Source organism: Thermothielavioides terrestris, chromosome 4 (genome assembly GCF_000226115.1).
Source record: "Thermothielavioides terrestris NRRL 8126 chromosome 4, complete sequence".
NCBI classification, from domain to species: Eukaryota; Fungi; Ascomycota; class Sordariomycetes; order Sordariales; family Chaetomiaceae; genus Thermothielavioides; species Thermothielavioides terrestris.
Genome location: NC_016460.1, coordinates 4,473,572 through 4,491,196, shown reverse-complemented (window position 1 = coordinate 4,491,196; position 17,625 = coordinate 4,473,572). Strand labels below are relative to the sequence as shown.

Below are 17,625 nucleotides of genomic sequence, written 5' to 3'. Positions count from 1 at the left end.
CGAGCTCATTTTAGGGTCCTTGCTTTTCCATGTCGAGCTCCTTCCACCTGGCTGAGAGAGGCAATCTAGGCGGTGGTGTGGGCTGCAAATAGACCGACCGTCCGATCCACCGGATCATTTCGGACCACTTGCATCTCAGCCCTGGAGCACTTTCCCTCTAGCCCAGTCAGTTCCTCTTCCATACACTACACTAGTTTATCAGTTAGCGCGTGCACGCGCAGAACTTTTGACGCCATCTGTGGAATTTCTCCCCATTCCCCTCCGCCCTCCTATCTGTGGAATCACACTACCTAGGTACTTGACCGGCGCGCCGTCCTCGATTGATGATCGCGTGCAGAGCAATCCTGCCAAGCGAGAACCTGAAACATTTCAAACCCACTTCCACGCGAGGCCGCATGGGCAGCTACGCTGTGGTGACCTAGGTACGTCTGGATAGGTTCAGCACTGCCAGTCTTTTGGTTTGGGCTTGAGTGCTCGCTCATTTGATTGCGCACCTGGATACTTTCCAGTCGAATCAAAGAAGCGGCCACGTTTGACGCGATCGTGCTAGCCAGAGGCTCGAGGCGCGCCACTGCCCCCCCTCGCGTTAGCCAATATTATCCCTAGCGATCGCCATCACACGCAGTCGAGACCCCATGTTTGCTGGATTACTCTGATCGGACACCCAGATCAGAGCCCGGCGACGTGTTTTCCAATCGCGAGGCCTTCTCTGACAAGATCCAGATGCTTCCCAGGGAACTCTCCTTGCCTGCGGAGTTCTGGTCGCGCTTTCCCTCAAAGCAACGCGAACTTGCCGCTAGCTAGGCTGCGACGGACTGCCCACGTAAGTAAGCCCACGTATTAAGCTCCATCTGCACCAGTTTTGATTACTATTTCCTTGCCCCCCTCAGCCATGCATCTCTCGTATTTTCTGACAACCGGAGAAAAGAAGGCAAAACTGACCAACGCGCTCAGCACGACACGAGGACTTTGGTTTCTCACCGAGGGCATCACACCTATATCGCCCATGTCCAGCATCTTGCCGACCTAGGCAGCATCGGATTGCCACCGATCGCAGACCTTCCCCTATATCAATTATCCAAAAGCTGTACCTTCAACGCCACCCACTCATTGTCACACAAACCAGCACCCGCATTTTCGTTCTCTATTGCCCCTCTCCCACTCCAAGTCCAGGTCTCTCTCTTGTCCAATCTACCATCTCGACACCATGGCGACGGCGACGACGCCGTCGACAGCCGCAGCGGTCGCCGCCGACGAGGACCCGTGGGACGAGATCGAGCGCAATTACTTCACGTCGATGCAACGGCACCACGAGCAGGAGGACGCGACGCTGGAGGCCGACTTCAACGCGCGTAGCCGCGCGCTCAAGGCCCGCCTCATCGAGAACTATATCGCCCAGCGCGAGCTGGTGCGCCGCCTGGAGGCCCTGCGCGACGAGTACGAGGCCGGCCGCGCCGAGCTCACCAAGCTTGAGCGTGACGTCGAGGCCATCCGCGAGGAGCGCCGCCGCGAGCGCGCCCGGGAGATCGAGGAGCGCCGCCTATGGTTCCGCACCTTCCGCCGGGGCGGGCTGGCGTATCAGAATCTAGCCAGCGAGGAGGGGGAGCAAGGGGAGGGGGCCGCGGTAGGGAAGTCAAATCATGCTGCTGCTCCTACTACTGTCCCTGCTACTACTGTACCTGCTGCTAGTGGTAATGGGCAGCCTCGTAGGCAAGAAGGAGCTGAGGTGGCAGAGGATAGGATGGAGCCCAAGGCGGTTTGTGAAGTGCAGCCTATCGATAACGAGCAGGCCCCGGTTGTTGGGGAGGTCGCCGAGGACCACCACAACGGAGAAGGCGCGCGTGAGCGCCCTGCTGAGCTGGAGGAAGGGCAGCCCGCCAATGAGCCAGCACAGGAGGAACCTATTGCTGAGCCTGCGGTTGAGGACACCGCTATTGCTGAACCTGCGGTTGCGGTTGAGGACATCGAGAAGGCCAGCGCTGAAACAGCAGATGATCGCCAAGGGCCTGAGCCCCAGGCGGCGGACAAGGCGGCCGAAGACCTGCGACCACGGGATGAGGCTGTCGATGAGGGCGCTCCCGAACCGCCTGCTGTCGACGAGCAAGCGCAACAACTTCCGCCGCGAGAGCCCGAGGCGGAAGGATCTCAGCCCGCGGAGGCGGACACAACGGCTGCTCAGGAGTCCACTCAAGAAGGAGAGCAGCCACCAGTCACGGAGCCCGAGGTTGCGGCACCTGAGGCACCTGCAGCACCTGTGGCGCCTGTGACACCCGTGACACCTGTGGCCCCAGTGGCACCTATGGCGCCTATGGATGACGACGATAAGATCGACGGCATCTCGGTGATTGGAGGGCCCGAATTTCCTCAGGACGTGAGAGGGCCGGGGATCGATCGCGTACCCGATGTCGAATCGCGGCAAGCTGATGGGCAAGCCGATGGGCAAGTTGATGGGCAAGCGGACGGGCAAGCGGACGGGCAAGCGGACGGGCAAGCGGATGGGCAAGCGGAGGCGCTTAGCCAAGCACCACCGGGCGACCATGCAGCTAACCCTCCCGAGGCCACCCAGCAGCCCGTCTTGGCACAGAAGGCGGAATCGCGCGGCGTTGATGCTCCTGGCACGCAGACTTCAAACCCTGCAGAGGGGGATACCGAGATGCCGGATGCCGAGGAACCGGAGGCGGGCGATCTGAACAATGACAATGGGCCGCCCGAGCGTGTTGAGCCGACTGCTCTCGTCGTACGGGCGTCTCCCTCGTCATCGTCCGAGCTGAGCTCCCGCAACACGACTCCTGACCTGGATGTCCCCATCTCTTTCACCAAAGAGCCAAGCCACCCGTCAAGCCCGGAGACCCCTAACGTTGCGTTGCGCGATATTGAGGTCGTGGGCGGCTCGGGCGACTTGATAGGCCGGGTGAAACCCCCTGATGGGCACAACTACTACTTTGACCGCCTTGGATTCCGCGACGTCCAACGGCCAGTCCAAATCCGCGCCAATCGGAAGTTCACCATCGACGACCTCAACGCCGTCCCCCGCCCTCAGAGTGTCGACGTGAGGGCCTTCAAACTCTTGAGCCTGTTCATCCAGGCTACGGGGCAGCTGCAAGAGCGGCCCTGCGCGGACTGCTCTGTCAACCACGGCTTCTTCCAGGGTTGCGTGATGGTTGACGATCCCGAATTCAGCCGTTGCGGCAACTGCGAGTGGAACAAGCGCCGGTGCTATGGCGCCGCCTTGCAACGGCAGCCCACTTCCCGCCATAGCCACCCAGCAAAGTCGCATGCCGAGACTCCGGGAAAGTCTCCCGACAAGGCACGCGCAGTGAGCGGCAACTTCACTCCCATCAACGGCACACCGTCGAGGGAATTGGGAGGCGGCATCCAAGCGGACGTCACGGCTCGCCAGGACCGCGAAGGTGCCAAGGAAACCAAGAAAGCGCGCAAATCGCTCCCGACAACACGAAAAACCCCCGCCGCTCAACCGTCGACCCCTTCCAATGTCTCTTTCCAAGCGGACGAACCGCTGCCGGAAATCAACAAGGAGGTGCTCTGCCTTCGCGACGACGGCGTCGTGTTCACAGATCCTCCGCTCATGCGCGGTGTACCCCTTGTCAAAATCACGCCAGACCACCCGTACTGGGAGCCAGACTGGGAGCCAATCGAGAAGCTCGTGGAGCCAATCCGCCAGAAGTACCAGGCCAAGTACGAGCAGCTCGAACAGTCAGGCTCTACGCACCCGGACAAGCACCTGGCTAATCGGGACGCGAAGCGAGGCCGAACTATCCTCAAGTTCCTGCAGGAGGGTGATCTGCACCCGTACCAGCTAGTCGCCAAGGAGTATATTACCCCTAGACTGATCCACTACGACACCCTCTACCGTCTAGCGCAGCTCTTACTTGAGGAGCTTCCCAAGATGGACCTTGACATTAAACCATCTGAGTGGCTACGTCACCGGCTACACGAGGTCTCCTTAGAGCGAGGCGACAAGTTCAGCGTGGCCGCCTGGCTCGAAAAGGCTTACCACGACGGCAAGTTGGTGCAGCTCCGTGCCAAGAAAGGTTTCGCCCGCGTCGGCCGCCCTCCTGCGGGGGCGACGAAGAAGGACGACTCGGCAAACCCCAAGAGCAGTGGGAAGAAGTCGGCGCCGCGGTCGCTGAAGCGCAAGGAGCCGCACGCGACGCCTCAGTCAACGCCGAGCAAGATTAAGGCGTCGTCAGGGTCATCGGCAGCACTGGCAGGAGCGCCAGCTGCAGGGTTGACGCCCCAACCCAAGCCTAAGAAGATCAAGATTACGACAAGCCAGGGGCAGTCCGGCGGCGAGCTGACGTCGGCGGTGCAGAAGAAGCCGCGCATTGTGCTCCCCAGCCCGGCGCCGTCACGGTCAACGGCAGCGGCGCAGGAGCGCGCGACCGAAGGAGACCTCGCCTGGGACGTGTCGGCGATGTACAGGAATTCGCGGAAGTCAACCGATCATCCGTCGTCGCAGTGGACGGCAGCGCAGGAGCGCGCCATGGAAGAAAAGCTCGCCTACGACGGCTACACGTCGACCGACTCGATCAGCCGTGACAGGCTACACCCGATCGACTGGTACGTTCAGACCACGTGTGGTTCCTTCTCTTGTCATTCACGGCGTGTAGTTGCTTTTTAGCTACCCCCCTTTCACGGGGGAACTGCTTCTTTGCGCCCAAGCAGCCACCCCCCCAAAACGTCCCGATCGAAAGTGAGTAGAGAGATAACTGACCTTTTTAAACCGGGACAGGCGGCTGCACCAGGTCAAGACACGCACGTTCGCCAGCAACGTGGGCGTGACGCAGTACTGGCACTGGGTGGACCCGGAGGACCCGGACCTGATCGAGCATCAGGTGCTGCGGTCGGTCAAGCCGGTCAAGTGGTCCGTCTTCAAGGAGCCGTACAACTTCCACCTCAAGCTGTCCGACATCCTGCAGGTCGCCTTCGCCCGGGGCAGCACCCGGGTGGCCATCGTGCACAAGGACGGCCGCGACGGGCGCGACCTGCACCCGCGCGGCGACATCATGGCGCAGTTCAAGCGCGAGCGCACCAAGCGGCGGTTCCTGAGCTTCCTGCGGCGGAAGCAGGTTTGGGTGGTTGAGAAGACCAGGTCAGTTTCAATTTTTTTTTTTTTTTTTTTTCTCCCTTTTCACCCTACCCTCAATTTTTTGGATTTTTCTCGGTCTGGAACCTGTCGGAGCGTTCTGGTGGTGGTCCGTTTTGCCCCCCCTGAATTCAATGCGGTTGCTGACGAGGGGGTTCGGGCGATGCAGCGAGTGGATCGACCTCAAATGGAATTCGATGAACCCGGAGACGCTCGCCGCCGGCGACTCGAATTAACTAGCCCGGCTTGCTTGCTCGGGCATCGGATTAGAACGACTGGCCACGCCACACGGGATGCGGGGAGGCCAGCCCATGCAGATGGACGGGTCCAAGTCCAGCAACGTTGGGCATTGACATTGCACACAGCCTTTTTCTTTTTGTTGTGTTTTGTTTCCGCCAGTATTCGTCTCCTTTTGTGGCATGGTTATTATCAAGGTGGAAGGGGGTCCGGCGTTGGGAAGACACTGGAGCCCGCTTGTCAGCAGCACGTACGGTTTCCGTTGCCTGCTTTGCGTCGGGGTTCTCAAAGAGAGATTGCAGAAGCGAAAGGGGTTGTTTGTCTTTTTCCCTTGACATCAGACTCGGGCGACCGGATGTGCAAGATTTCAGGGGAGCTGAGGCAGCAGTCTATTTTTTTTTCTTTTTCTATTTCTCGCGCAGAGTTAGTATGTACCATCTTTGTAGTCTGGTGTAATTAGTAAGGATCGCACCGATATTACTCCAGTTAATGCGATGTGCCATTCATTGCTCTTTCTGGGTTGTGAGCTGGTTTCCCAGGTGGCAAGACTCAGTTCGTCAATTCCACGTTCACGAGCGCTGCGGTTTGCCTGGCACTCTTCCAGAGGCTGAGCAGGGGCGCCCCTCAGGGGCAGTCATGGAGTCTTGGCAAGGGACCGAGAAAGGCGGGCGGTGTGGACCTCAACTCGCGGAGTCCGGCAGAATCCCGGAACATTGTCGCCAAAATTTCCAGGGCGGGCTCCGGCTTCTATCGCGCCGGCGTTCCCCGGCCTGTTGCGATTGTCAAGTGTAGCAAGACGACCTCGAACGACTTCTCCTCGCTACGCGGCAGCAACGGCACGAACACCCGCATCGTTGCCGACCACACCAAGATGCTGTACGAGACGATTGGCATTGTGCGTAATTCCTGCTGTTCCCCGTTCTGTCTGACTGTCTACATCGCACGCACGCTAACACGCCGGGTACGATGAACGCGATGCAGGTCCGCGTGGGCAAGCTGTCCGAGGTGAAAGAGTGCGTCTTTTTTCGCCCTTCTCCATATACATCCCCCGCCCCGTCCACATGTCAAGATGTGACGACACCATGGATCTAACCGACCACTTTTTTCCTTGCTCCCACCACAGGATCGTCCTCACGGCGGGCCAGATCATCCTGCGCCAGGGCGGCGTGATCCGCGACGTGGCCAACTGGGGCGTCTTCCACCTGCCGCGCACCATCTCGCACAACCAGAAGCGGCACTCGCGGGGCCACTACTTCGTGCTGCGCTACGACGCCAGCATTGCCACGCACAAGGCGGTGCGCGACGCCCTCGATGTCGACCCCCGCGTGCTGCGCGCCGGCGGCGTCAAGCTCGGCGACGGCAAGCTCGAGACCCTCAGCAAGTTCGGCCCTGTCAAGTGGCGGTCGATGGAGTGAGGTGGTGGATTGATTGCTTGGGGCGGATCGGGGTGCGCAATACATATGGGCCGACGGCTGGGCGGGATTTTGATTTGGGGACTTGGGAGTGCTCAGCACTCGATATGATAAGGGATAGATACAGGACAAGCGGCGGGACGGCGCTCTTCGCCAGCTGAGCTGAGCCGGGCTTAGAAGAGCGACTGGAGGAAATCATGGGTCAGGGACCGCGAGGCCATGCTTGAGGGGCCGGAGGGGAAGCCTGCTCGCCACCACCACGAGTAGGCGCGAGGGTTGTACGATACATGGCTTGTATGTGTGCATTACATACCATAGACCTGCTTAAACCGAGATGGTGCTTGCCGGGCTTTGAACGAGGCCTCGGCGTCGACGGAATACCATACGCTGCATCACACGGTAATCCGAGCTCTCGCATGCACATCAAAAGCAAGTTCTGCCGACTTGGACAACAGCAATGGGCCCAACTCCGGGCCGGCACCCCGAAGGGCTGTCACACATGCTGGGGAGAAGACGCAAGCCGTCCCCCATGTTCTCGGGGCCGTTTTGTCTCCCCCAGAGCCTCAAGTTATGAGCTGCGAAACGCGAGGCAGCTGAGCTCAAGGCGACCATGTCTTGTTGATCGGGCGTTTCCATTGCACCACTGCGCCCCTGAACAACATGCTGTCATGCTAACGGGCTGTAGCATTCCGCCGGCGGCAACAGAGCACGCCGGATCAGACCCAAACTAACTGTTGCGCAAGTGTAATCCGTACCCCCGTTTCCGCAGCCTCTCGCTGGTCTACCGTGTAGCTCCTGTAAACACCCAGACAGCCCAGCAAATGCACCGCCCATTCCCGCCGCCGAAGCAGAGCCCATGCAAGTTTATGTGTGCCAGACTCCGTCCCGCCACGCCCAAAAGAGTCGCTCCAAAAGAAATATGTAGACCTCGCCCCTATCCCTGGGGCCTGCTTGGTTCACCTCGCAAGATAAATCATGCCAGGGCCAGCCACAGTGGCAACAAAACAGACACGTCTTCTCCACCACAGCCCCATCAGTAATCGTCAACCTCCTCCTCGTGCTGCCCCTCCCCCTTGCCCCTGCCCTCCGGGGCCGCAACGACTCCCGTGTCGCGGCACCAGACAACAAACTCGTCGATGAGCCGCGGCCAGGCCTGGTCCTCGGACCAGAAGCCGAGCGTGCCGTCCTCCGTGGTCTTGGCCGCGAACCGCCGCGTCTGGTTCCACAGATCCCTCGTCACGACCCCCTTATACCGGGGTTGTCCGCCGCCGTTATCATTACCCTCCGGATTACCGTCGCCCTCCGCGCCGCCGACACCGAACTGCTCCCCGAGAAATGCCCGCCAGGCCGCAAAGAAGTCAAAACCCCCACCGTTGCCACCATCAACGCCTCCGCCGCTACTGCTACCGCCACCGCTGCTGCTGCTATAGCCGTACAGCGCCTCCCAAAACCCAACAGCAACGTCCATCGGCAGCGCGGCGTGGGCGTGGGCCGGCGCGTCGCCGCGGCCCAGTCGGAAGGCCAGCTCGTACACGTGCGCGAAGTAGGCCGGGTCGGCGGCCAGGCGGTCGACGCGGGCGCGCACCAGCGCGCGCTGCTGCGCCCAGCGGGCGTCGTCTGCGGCGGCAGCCGAGTCGGTGTCGGCCATAGCGGGGGTGTCGGTGTTGTCGTGCGCTGGTTGCTGTGGGAGCAGCTCGGCGGTGCTGCGCATGGCCTGCGCCCAGCCGCCGACGAATCCCGCGCGGCTGATGGCGAAGGGCGAGTCGGCGCGCACAATGTCCAACAGCACGAGCGCGCCGCGGTGCTCGGGCTGGATGCCCAGCCGCGCGAGGTAGCTCATGATGGCGTCGTAGCCGAGTTCGTCTGCGTCACTTCGGGGTTTGCTATTGCTGCTGTTGGCCGTCTCGGCACGGCCACCACCGTCTGGAGATATGCGTCAGCGATCGAGTGAGCGGCCGGTGGGCGGGAATGAGGAGGAGAAAAGAGAGCAGCGTACCGGCCTGGAGCTCGTCGAACATCTGGTTGAGCTGCGCGAGGAGGCGGTCCTCTTCCCGGGACCCGGCGGCCTTGTGCTGCTGGGGTCTTCGGGAGGATGGCTTCCGGGATTTGGCGGCCGCACCCGGCTGACCGGTTGACTTCACCTTTCCCTTCGTTACGCCGCCAAGCCTCGGCATGGTGGTCCGATCTGGTGGGTCTTCCGTTGCCAAATTCGTGTGAGATGGCTCTGGTGGTGGTGAGAAAGACACTGCAGTTGCGTCACTGTTGGCTGTCTCGGTCGACGCTTGTGTGTGCGGATTTTTGGAAGGTGGCGGTCGCTCTGGTCTCTTTTGGAGACAGGAATTCAGGAAGCGGCGGAACATGGCGGCGGGGCGCACTTATCATGCTTGGTGCGAGCATGGGAGAGAAATGGAAGGAGCAAACGACACAGGGTACCTGACCGGACGGAAGTGGAAGGTTTGATCACCCGTTCATGTGCTTGTGAACGTATACTTTAGGCAAGCGCGCTCCACTGCGGCCCTGTTTGGAAAAAACGAAAACGAGCCAGATGGCTCGTTTCCCTCTTACTAGGGAGAAGCAGAGGAGAGAAAAAAGCGAGGGCGTGTTTGGGGGAGCCGCGGCAAGATGGGAGCTTGGGTACAATTATGGACTAAGACATGGTGTCGCAATGCCAATCTCGACCTTCTCGAATGCGTGCCGTATAAGCAGCCGGTGTTTCCCGTTCTGGAGCCACCGCCAGTATCCATCCGCTTGGAACGGGGCGTGGGGGAAACGGGAGGGTCGGGAAGGGGACCCAGGGGGGAAATAAAATACGGATCCGTCCATAGTGTACTCCGTCCAGGATAAGACCTGCGACAAACCACACAGTCACCTGCTAAAAAAAAGCACTCCCCGACTCTGCCGGGTCGTCGCCAGACCGGCACCGTTGCATTTCGTTCCGTCCAACAGTCAGCGCGTGTTATGCGAAGGCCAGGATCGCAACGTAGGCCCATCGGTATCGGGCCGAAAGGCCACCCCCATCGGCGGCCTCGCCATTCGGTGCGGTGCGATGGAGCAGCGGCACGGAGCGCGCGCCGCCGCCTGGCAACGGGACGACGGGACAAAAGGGAAGAAAGCACGTTGTCCGGCGTCGCGTTGGTCAGCCAGCTGGATCGACCGGGTCGGCAAGCTTCCCTATTTCGTCCGGCGGGCGGTGGAGGTTATGATGGGCGGAAGTTGGGGGCTGCCGAGCCGGCACTGGGGACAGGCAGCGATGCGGCCACTCGAGAGGCTTGCGGGAGAGTTGCCGATTGGAAGAGAAGAGGAGAGGCACACGGAGCGGGCTGAGATATCACAGCACGCAATGTGGTTGCACAGGCTGCGCCCGGTAGTTAGAGGCGTTCCCTTCAAATTGACGTCACGAGATTCGGCGAATTCACAGGGGGAATCTCTGTTTTTGGATGGATGGCCCGGGTTGCAGGGCAGGGTATCGGCTCATGCGGCCGAATCGGATCGCGGGGCGCGGGCGGCCGAGTCGGCAAATGGGTCCAGGGCCTACTCCGGAGACGCGCGTATGTCCGGAAAATTGTGCAGGTTAACGTTACACTTGTGTAGTCAGCAGTGCCCTGTGAAGGGAATTGAAGGCGGCAGAATCAGAATCCTCAAAAGTCGGGCACCGGCGATCCGGAGAAATTTCACCCACATCATGGAGCCCAGCGCGGGAAGCCAGCAGGGGGGCCGCAGCGAGGCTGAAAACGCGAGCGCCCATTCAGGGTTGCAGCTCAGGCCAGAAGGGGCAGTGGGCCGGGGCGGGCGGTCTTGGCAGCGCGGGGGGCATCTTGACAGCAAATGCGCTCGGAGAGAACCGGGCTGCGAAGCGGATGAATCTTTAACACCGGGTATCTTCTTCTCAGCCTCGAGCACCCCCTGCTACCTAGGTCTGTTGTATACGGCATGCCCCTCGGGCTTGCATGCCAAGGGCAACATCATCTGAGCAGACAATGGAAAAGAGTAGAAGAAAAAAAAAATGAAGAACAGCCTGCCGATGATGCAAACTGATGCGGTACGCGGTATCATCATAAACGAGGACCCTCGGCCCCCTCGTCAGACAACAAAAACAAGACGACCGCCAGCTCGATAGCTATTACTCCCCAAGCGGCATCCCCTCGAGCCCGTCCAGCAGGCGGCGCCAGTTGTCGGCCAGCATCTCGGCGTACTTGACGCGCTCCTGCGCCCAGTCCTGGTTCCAGCGCGAGACGCTGTACTGCGTGTGCTGGAAGTAGATGAGCTCATCACGCAGGCACTCGCGCACGAAGACGGACCGGTTGTGCTGGTTGACGATCGACTCCTTGTCCTGTTGTGGGTTGTAGGTAGGGTTAGTAATAATAACAAGAAGAGAATGCCGGCGACATTGGAGAGGGGGAAGCGGGAGGGACCATGGGTAGCAAGCCCACCTTGATGATCGCCTCGACGACCTTCTCGATCTCGCCCGGCTTCACCATCCCCTCGGGCTTGGCCCGCAAGGAGGCGAGCTTGGCCTCGTTGGCGGCGATGCGCTTCTCGAGAGCGGGGATGTTGTCGCGGTCGAGCCGCTCGCGGCGGTCGAAGAGGTCGCGCAGGCTGACGAGCGCGTCGCGCTGGCGCTTGAGGTCCTCCAGCACGCCCTCGTCCCAGGCGCGCGCCTCGTCCTCCATCAGGCTCTGCGCCGTCCGCAGGTGCCGGCTCATGGCCTGCAGCCCGTCGTTGAGCAGCGGCACGTCGTTGGTGTCGGTCGCGTACGTGTCCGCGCTCGCCTCGGTCAGCGAGATGAGCGAGAGCGCGATCCGCGCGTGGTCCGCCGCCACCCCCTCGGACCGCTTGACCAGCCGGTCCATCACGTTGCAGATCGTGATGTACAGCTCGGCGCTGCGCTTGACGCCGGCCCGCGTGCGGCTGAAGAGCTCTTCGAGGGAGGGTGGGAGCGAGTCCTCGAGACCCGGGGGCAGCGGCCGGCCGGTGAACTCGTCCTGGACGGAGAAGGTCGCTTGCTTGCGCCACACGGCAAGTTCCTAGGGATGAAGGATATGTGTGTCAGTACTGGCTGGGTAAATCGTCGTGGTGGTGGTGGTGGTGGTGGCAGGAAAATTGCTGACAGTTGGTACAGTCAGGAACATGACGACCAGCTGTTCCTGACTGAGCACGGGATGCCGAACAAGCGCATTGAGAAACCTGGCCAGACCGCGCCGCCGCTTCTCGATAAAGGCGCCGTCGTTGGACAGATGGTTGCCGTTCACTAGCAGGTGTTAGCGACAAGCCGTGCTGAATATTCACTCAAACACTCGTTCGCAAGCTGGTGCCCTTTGTAGTGCACTACTCACCGGCGACTCTCTTGGGCGGCAGCAGCGGCAGGACCCTGAACGGGTACCGCTTGTGCAAGCAATCGAGCAGCCAGACAAAGTCGCTGTAGCGCCGAATGACCTTGCTTCCCCTCCTCGAACTGGTGACCTCGTAATTGTGGTGTTGGAACAGGAACATGCCCTCCTTTTCCGGCATCAACGTGACCACAACAGTCTCCTCCACCGGCGCCCCGGCCCGCCCACCGCCAATGGTCCTGTTGGGCGGTGCTGCCGGCGCGGGCGGGTGGACAGCGCCTGGACCCCGCGCGGGGCCGCTGTCGCCGATCCCGCCGAAAGGCGCTGCCACCGCGTTCGGAGCTGGTTGTTCATGGAAAGCGCCGGCGGCGGAACGTGCATTGTTGTCGAAGAAGCCGCCCCATGCGCTGGCGCTCTCCACTACTGAACCAGCGCCTGATGGCGGCGCGCTGGTGGTGTAATCCGAAGTTGTTTGGCGGGGTAGCGTTGACGACTGCGGGCTGGTTCCGTAGGCATTATTCCCGTTCGTGGGCTCGGCCGGAGCCGGCGCTTCGACACCATTGGGCCGCGGTGGCCCGGGAGGATGGTTGTGGTTCTTGTGCACGTCAGGCGTGTTCCACGGGTCCTCCGGATAGTCCATCGACGGCTTCCTGAGAGTGCGGTGTCGTCTTGGAGAAGGTGGGTCGGGTTTCGGGGGAGTGACGGGTCGCTGCGGGGGTTTCGCGGCGAGCTGCTCGAGGTGCGGCACGGCCGGCGCTCTCTCGATGATGCCGTGCAGCTCGGGCTGGGGCAGATCTGGGGCAGCGAAGCAACCACGTTAGCAGGGCCCACTCCAGCACGCCGATGAGCACGAAGCAGATGGAGCAGTTGCGCGGGTGGCGTAGATAAGATAAGACGGCGTGATGAAATGCGCATGCGCGAATGCGTGGTTTTGTCGAGGCGTGGAGGCATGGGTGTATGTACTGTGCAGCCAAGCACTCACTTCGGCGTCGCTCATCTACCCCATCGAGACTCACCGCCTCCCCTTCCTGCGCCAAGCCAATCAAGGCCAACAGCACATTGAATTGGTTCCTGTCCAGCAGCGTCTCCTCATCGCCGCCGCCGCCACCACCACCACCACCGCCGGGCGCAACGATGCCCATGATGCGCGCCTGCGCATCGGCACCGAGCTTGGCGGCAGCGAGCGTCCTCGCCACTCCGCCGAGGGTGATGCGGCCGCCGCTGCCGTGATCGCGGGCGACGGCGTCGAAGGCCTCGACGTAGCTCTCCGGCACGTCGGAGGCGGGGAGCAGGCTGCGGATGAGGTCGGCGGGGCTCTTCTGCTTGCGCGGCGTCGGCATGGCCCAGGGCGAGTCGGAGCCGCCGGCGCCGCCGTCGTCGTCGGCGAAAAGCGCCGAGGTGCTTGAGCGCGTCATGGGCGGCTCGTCCTCGAACAGGGACGGCCTGCTGTTGGCGAAGTGGCTCGACTGTGCGCCGCCGCCGGGCGAGCCGCCAGGCGGCGAGGTGCCAAAGAGCGACATGTTGCTAGACAGTTATCGACACGACAATGCACGCTGTTATGGATCGAGTGAGTGATGGTGAGGTGGGACTGCTGTCGTGCTGTGTTGGTTCCCCACCCACGGGAGGCAGCGGCTATCGAGGGGCAGAGACGCGAATGAGGGATTTGGCAGTCGCAGTCATGCACTGGGGAGATGAAGATGGAGTGGAAAATCCTTCCCGTGCCTCGGCTGCATCGAACAACGGCGCAAAAAGCGTTCGCAGGCAGGCCAAATTGGGAATGTCGTCAGCGGGAGAAGTGACCCAGCTGTTGCAGTGACGGATGAGAGGCTGGGACTCACTAAAGCGGCTGACGCAGCTCCGCTGCAGTTGACTGACAGGGGCAGCTTGCAGGGAACTGCTTGTCACAGCAGCCACGGCTTGGCGACCGCCGAGCCACACCTGCAACGAGAGTTTTGAAGGAGCAAATTCCGGTTCCTGAACCTTGAAAGTTGTCAAGGCAATTGATTGTACATGCTAATTAGCGTAGAATACATGGATAAACCACCTGCAGTGGCATCTAAAACAGCCTCGGGGGCCCCTCAACCTTCTTCTTGTCCTCGAGCTCGCTCTCGCCATCCTCCGACCCCGGCACCTTGAAGTACAGACTGGGCGACTCGCCCGGCTTCAGCGTGTGGCTCAGATAGCCGCGGTGCGCCGGGTCGCGGTAGTACTCGATGTCCTCGCGGCTTGTCGGGTCCGGCAGTCGGTAGTAGTGTTTCCCGGCCGCCCGCACCTGCGCCAGCACGCCCTCGACGTGCTCCGGCCCGACGGGCAGCGGCCGGTCCGTGTTGATGCTCTCGCCCTTGACCAGCCGCCGGATGGCCTCCTTCGTGTAGTACCTCGTCGTGATCTTGCCGCCGGCCGCCTCGACCGCCTTGATGGCCGCCGCGGACGCCCGCGACACCATGATGTCGATCGGCGTCTTCAGCCGGTCTGCGCCGCGCGCGAGGAGCTTAATCCCGTCCTTGATGTTGTGGCCCACCACGCCCGATTTGATGATCTCGCGCGGCGTGATCTGCTTCGTGGCGTCGATCCGGCCGGCGTCGATCCAGTCTTGGAGGCGGTCGAGGTTCAGCTCGAGCATCTCGGGCGCGCGGCTGCAAGCGCCGGGTCAGCAAGGCATGTCCATGCACGGCGCAAGCGAGGTAGAAGACGAAAGCACATACTGGTTTATGAAGCCCATGCGGCCGTGGCTGACGATCAGCGGTGTCTGGCCGCCCTGGAACCACGGGCGGACCTTGCCATGCTGCTTCTGGCCCTTGTGGCCGCGGCCGGCCGTCTTGCCGTAGCCGGACGAGGGACCGCGGCCTCGCCGGATGCGTTTCTGGTAGGCGCCCTTGTTGTCGGAGAGGCTGGCGAGGATCGATGCGCTGCGCGTCTGCGCCCGGGCCGGCGGTTGCACCGTCTGCAAGGAGAGCGCCGCGAACAGCGAGATCAGGCTAGTTGTCTGCCGGGCAGGAGCCTCAATCGCAGCAGTGCAGCATCGCGCCGCCTGCGCAAATGGTAGCCTCGGAGGCATTGTGGGCAGCGGCGGTCGGAAGTGTGCTTGCGGCTTTGCGCTGCTCTTCCATTCAAAAACTGGTTGGCGATGCGCTTGCCCCAGAGCTCAATCAGCGGTCTGAGCATCAGTGAATCAGTGGACCCACATTTTTCACTAGTTAAACTCGAATGACTAAGCAACGCCCACTCTCAGGAACATTGCAAATCCATTGAACTCAGGCTCTCCTTCAGCCACTCAGCTTCAGCTTCCATGCTTCCAAACTTTCGGTGACTCTAACTCTTGCTGCCAGCTGCTTTCTGCTGTGTATAAGTTGACTGTGAACGCACTGCTGCTCTGGGCTAGATCTGAGACGGCCTCGCAATCCAAAGTCACTTGGTTGCAGATTTGAGTTTGAATTGGTCATGTCGCTCCATTCAAGTCCCTGCTGCATCACATCCTTGGTTTACCCGATGCGCCAGAACCCCGAACGAAGCTCGACGAAGAAAAGGTCGACGACACCCGTTGACATTTGACAACCAACAAGGTCTCCTCCAGCACCCGAACGCTGATGTAGCGCTGCTTCTCGTCCACGAACGCCTGGTGATTCCATCCGTTCCGTGGCCGCTCCAAGAGCCCATCTGTCGACGGTGTTCTGCTTGCGAACTTGTCTTATTCCTCGCCATTCGGTCAGTTGCAAGTCCTAGCTGCGGAATTCACGCTTGATGCCCTCGATCAGCAGCAGTACCTACCGGAGAAACAGTTTAACAGAGGGCTCACATCGTGGCCTCCCCATCCGGCGAGAGCGGCGAGAGAAGAACCTGGTGGCGGTGGTGAGCGCGACGGGCAACCCTCCGTGGCCCGGCGCTTCGCAGATCGTTTCTGCCACTATTGGGTTGATTTCGGCCGAGGGATGCAAGCTCTAATCATTTGCCCTCTTCGAAATAGATGGGTCTATAAAGGCATGGGGAGTGGGGTATCTCGTGGACTATGTCGGACAGCACAAAAACCAGGACTGAAGTCTTCCCTCACTTCGTCTTCTGCAACTCTTCGATCTTAGCCTCGGCGCGCTTGTACCCGGGCTCCTGCTCCAGCCGTCTCAGATACTCCCACAACTTGGGATACTTCTCGGCGAGCTTCGCCTGCCCCTCGCCGGCGCGGAGCTCATCCGCCCTCTCCCTCGCCTGCAGCAACGGGAAGCTCAGGAGGATGTCGGCGGCCGTCAGATGGGGACCGCAGAGGTAGCTGCCGCCGCTGGGCGACGTCTCGAGCTGGGACTCGAGGAAGGCCAGGTGCTTGGCGATCTGCGGGCCGATGAAGATGGAAAACAGCTTGCTGACGACGCTGCCGGTGATGGGGCGGATGAAGAAGGGGATGCGTGGGCTCCTGAGGACTGCACGGCAAGAAAGAAGGAAGGGAGGGGGCTCTCGTCAGCCGGATCATGATGCTTTCTCGCCAAGGTAGGTAGTTGCAACTTACCGTCAAGCACAATGGCGACCACGATGTTGGTCATGAGGCTGCCCTCGGCGTAGTGCAGGAAGTACTGGTAGCGCATCCACTCGTCGGTCTCGCCGCCGAGCTGACCTTCCTGGCAATCGCGGTACCGCTTCGGGAGCAGGGTCTTGTGCTGGGCGAAGTGCTCGCACAGATACTGCACGATGAAGCCGCTCTCGGCGAGGACGAGCTGCTTCTGCTTGGCCGGGTCGGCCGGGTCGGGCAGGCTGATGCCCAGGACGGGGGACTTGCCGAGCGGGTGGATCTTCTCGAGCTCCGGAGGGGCAAGCTGGTCCTGGTTGCGCTGGTACGTCTGGATGTTGTAGGGAACACCGAGCTCCTCGAGCAGCCAGACGATGCGCTGCGCTCGCGAGTGATTGAGCCTACATATGGCTCTGTCAGCGACGGCCAGCGTGTTGGGGGGCAGTGATGATGGCATGGCGAATCTCCTCTTACCAATAAAGCGTAACCTGGGGCTGGGTGGCGGCTGGGGCCGGTGCTTGTGTAGACGCCATGGGTGTTCTGTCTCGACTTCCAAGGCGATGTATTGGTGATTCGTTACCGATTAATGTACAGACGAGGACAAATTGAACTCGGATGCTTGCGGTTCTTTACGTCTTCCGAGTCGAGTCTGAAGAGTCCAAGAGCTCCATGTAGAATAAATATACCTCACCGCAAATCCTTACTCGTATACACTGTTCTATTTATAAGAAAGAACTCTGTGTTCGACAACCCTTTGTCTACACCGACTACGTCAGAGTCCCCATAAACCGTCGTAAACTCCGATCCCGACCGGTGGGATTCTCATTGGGTGCGACCGTGTGACTCCGGACCACCACGGACTTCGCTTCCGCGCGCTTCCGACAGCACGCGAGACGCGAGGAAATCGCGGATGGAAAAACTACCAAGTTTTGTTAATCGCGGATGGAATAACTCATTCCCCGTTGTCCTTCTCAGGGCCATCCTGAGTCATCCAATCGTCAATGCAACCGTGACAGCGTGATGGCGGGTTGGGATTCGCAAGGAACGAGT

General features: G+C 61.0%; 6 protein-coding genes across 6 annotated transcripts; 2 read left to right on the top strand and 4 right to left on the bottom strand.

Annotated features, from left to right (window-relative positions):
• THITE_2120478 (uncharacterized protein) lies at positions 1 to 5,358 on the top strand. Its single transcript, XM_003656045.1, has 5 exons — positions 1 to 422; positions 724 to 823; positions 929 to 4,581; positions 4,754 to 5,113; positions 5,277 to 5,358. The coding sequence occupies exons 3-5, from the start codon at positions 1,208 to 1,210 to the stop codon at positions 5,341 to 5,343; spliced, it is 3,801 nt and encodes a 1,266-aa protein (XP_003656093.1). The 5' UTR covers positions 1 to 422; positions 724 to 823; positions 929 to 1,207; the 3' UTR covers positions 5,344 to 5,358.
• A 772-nt stretch (positions 5,359 to 6,130) lies between these two features.
• THITE_2080944 (mitochondrial 37S ribosomal protein YmS16) lies at positions 6,131 to 7,132 on the top strand. Its single transcript, XM_003656044.1, has 3 exons — positions 6,131 to 6,239; positions 6,326 to 6,357; positions 6,468 to 7,132. Exons 1-3 carry the CDS (start codon positions 6,216 to 6,218, stop codon positions 6,757 to 6,759), a joined length of 348 nt encoding a protein of 115 aa, XP_003656092.1. The 5' UTR covers positions 6,131 to 6,215; the 3' UTR covers positions 6,760 to 7,132.
• A 657-nt stretch (positions 7,133 to 7,789) lies between these two features.
• THITE_2091257 (uncharacterized protein) lies at positions 7,790 to 8,930 on the bottom strand (the record flags this gene model as incomplete). Its single annotated transcript, XM_003656043.1, has 2 exons — positions 7,790 to 8,679; positions 8,753 to 8,930. 2 exons carry the CDS (start codon positions 8,928 to 8,930, stop codon positions 7,790 to 7,792), a joined length of 1,068 nt encoding a protein of 355 aa, XP_003656091.1.
• A 1,674-nt stretch (positions 8,931 to 10,604) lies between these two features.
• THITE_2155922 (uncharacterized protein) lies at positions 10,605 to 13,603 on the bottom strand (the record flags this gene model as incomplete). The annotated part of the gene is made up of 5 exons (XM_003656042.1): positions 10,605 to 11,086; positions 11,187 to 11,780; positions 11,865 to 12,004; positions 12,090 to 12,878; positions 13,066 to 13,603. The coding sequence occupies 5 exons, from the start codon at positions 13,601 to 13,603 to the stop codon at positions 10,877 to 10,879; spliced, it is 2,271 nt and encodes a 756-aa protein (XP_003656090.1). The 3' UTR covers positions 10,605 to 10,876.
• A 405-nt stretch (positions 13,604 to 14,008) lies between these two features.
• THITE_2120470 (mitochondrial 54S ribosomal protein YmL10/YmL18) lies at positions 14,009 to 15,228 on the bottom strand. Its single transcript, XM_003656041.1, has 2 exons — positions 14,789 to 15,228; positions 14,009 to 14,719 (listed from the first exon to the last, which is right to left on the bottom strand). The coding sequence occupies exons 1-2, from the start codon at positions 15,139 to 15,141 to the stop codon at positions 14,140 to 14,142; spliced, it is 933 nt and encodes a 310-aa protein (XP_003656089.1). The 5' UTR covers positions 15,142 to 15,228; the 3' UTR covers positions 14,009 to 14,139.
• Positions 15,229 to 15,956: 728 nt separating this feature from the next.
• On the bottom strand, positions 15,957 to 17,332 carry THITE_2120469 (uncharacterized protein). Its single transcript, XM_003656040.1, has 3 exons — positions 17,050 to 17,332; positions 16,579 to 16,976; positions 15,957 to 16,492 (listed from the first exon to the last, which is right to left on the bottom strand). Exons 1-3 carry the CDS (start codon positions 17,106 to 17,108, stop codon positions 16,128 to 16,130), a joined length of 822 nt encoding a protein of 273 aa, XP_003656088.1. The 5' UTR covers positions 17,109 to 17,332; the 3' UTR covers positions 15,957 to 16,127.
• Between the last annotated feature and the right edge of the window lie 293 nt (positions 17,333 to 17,625).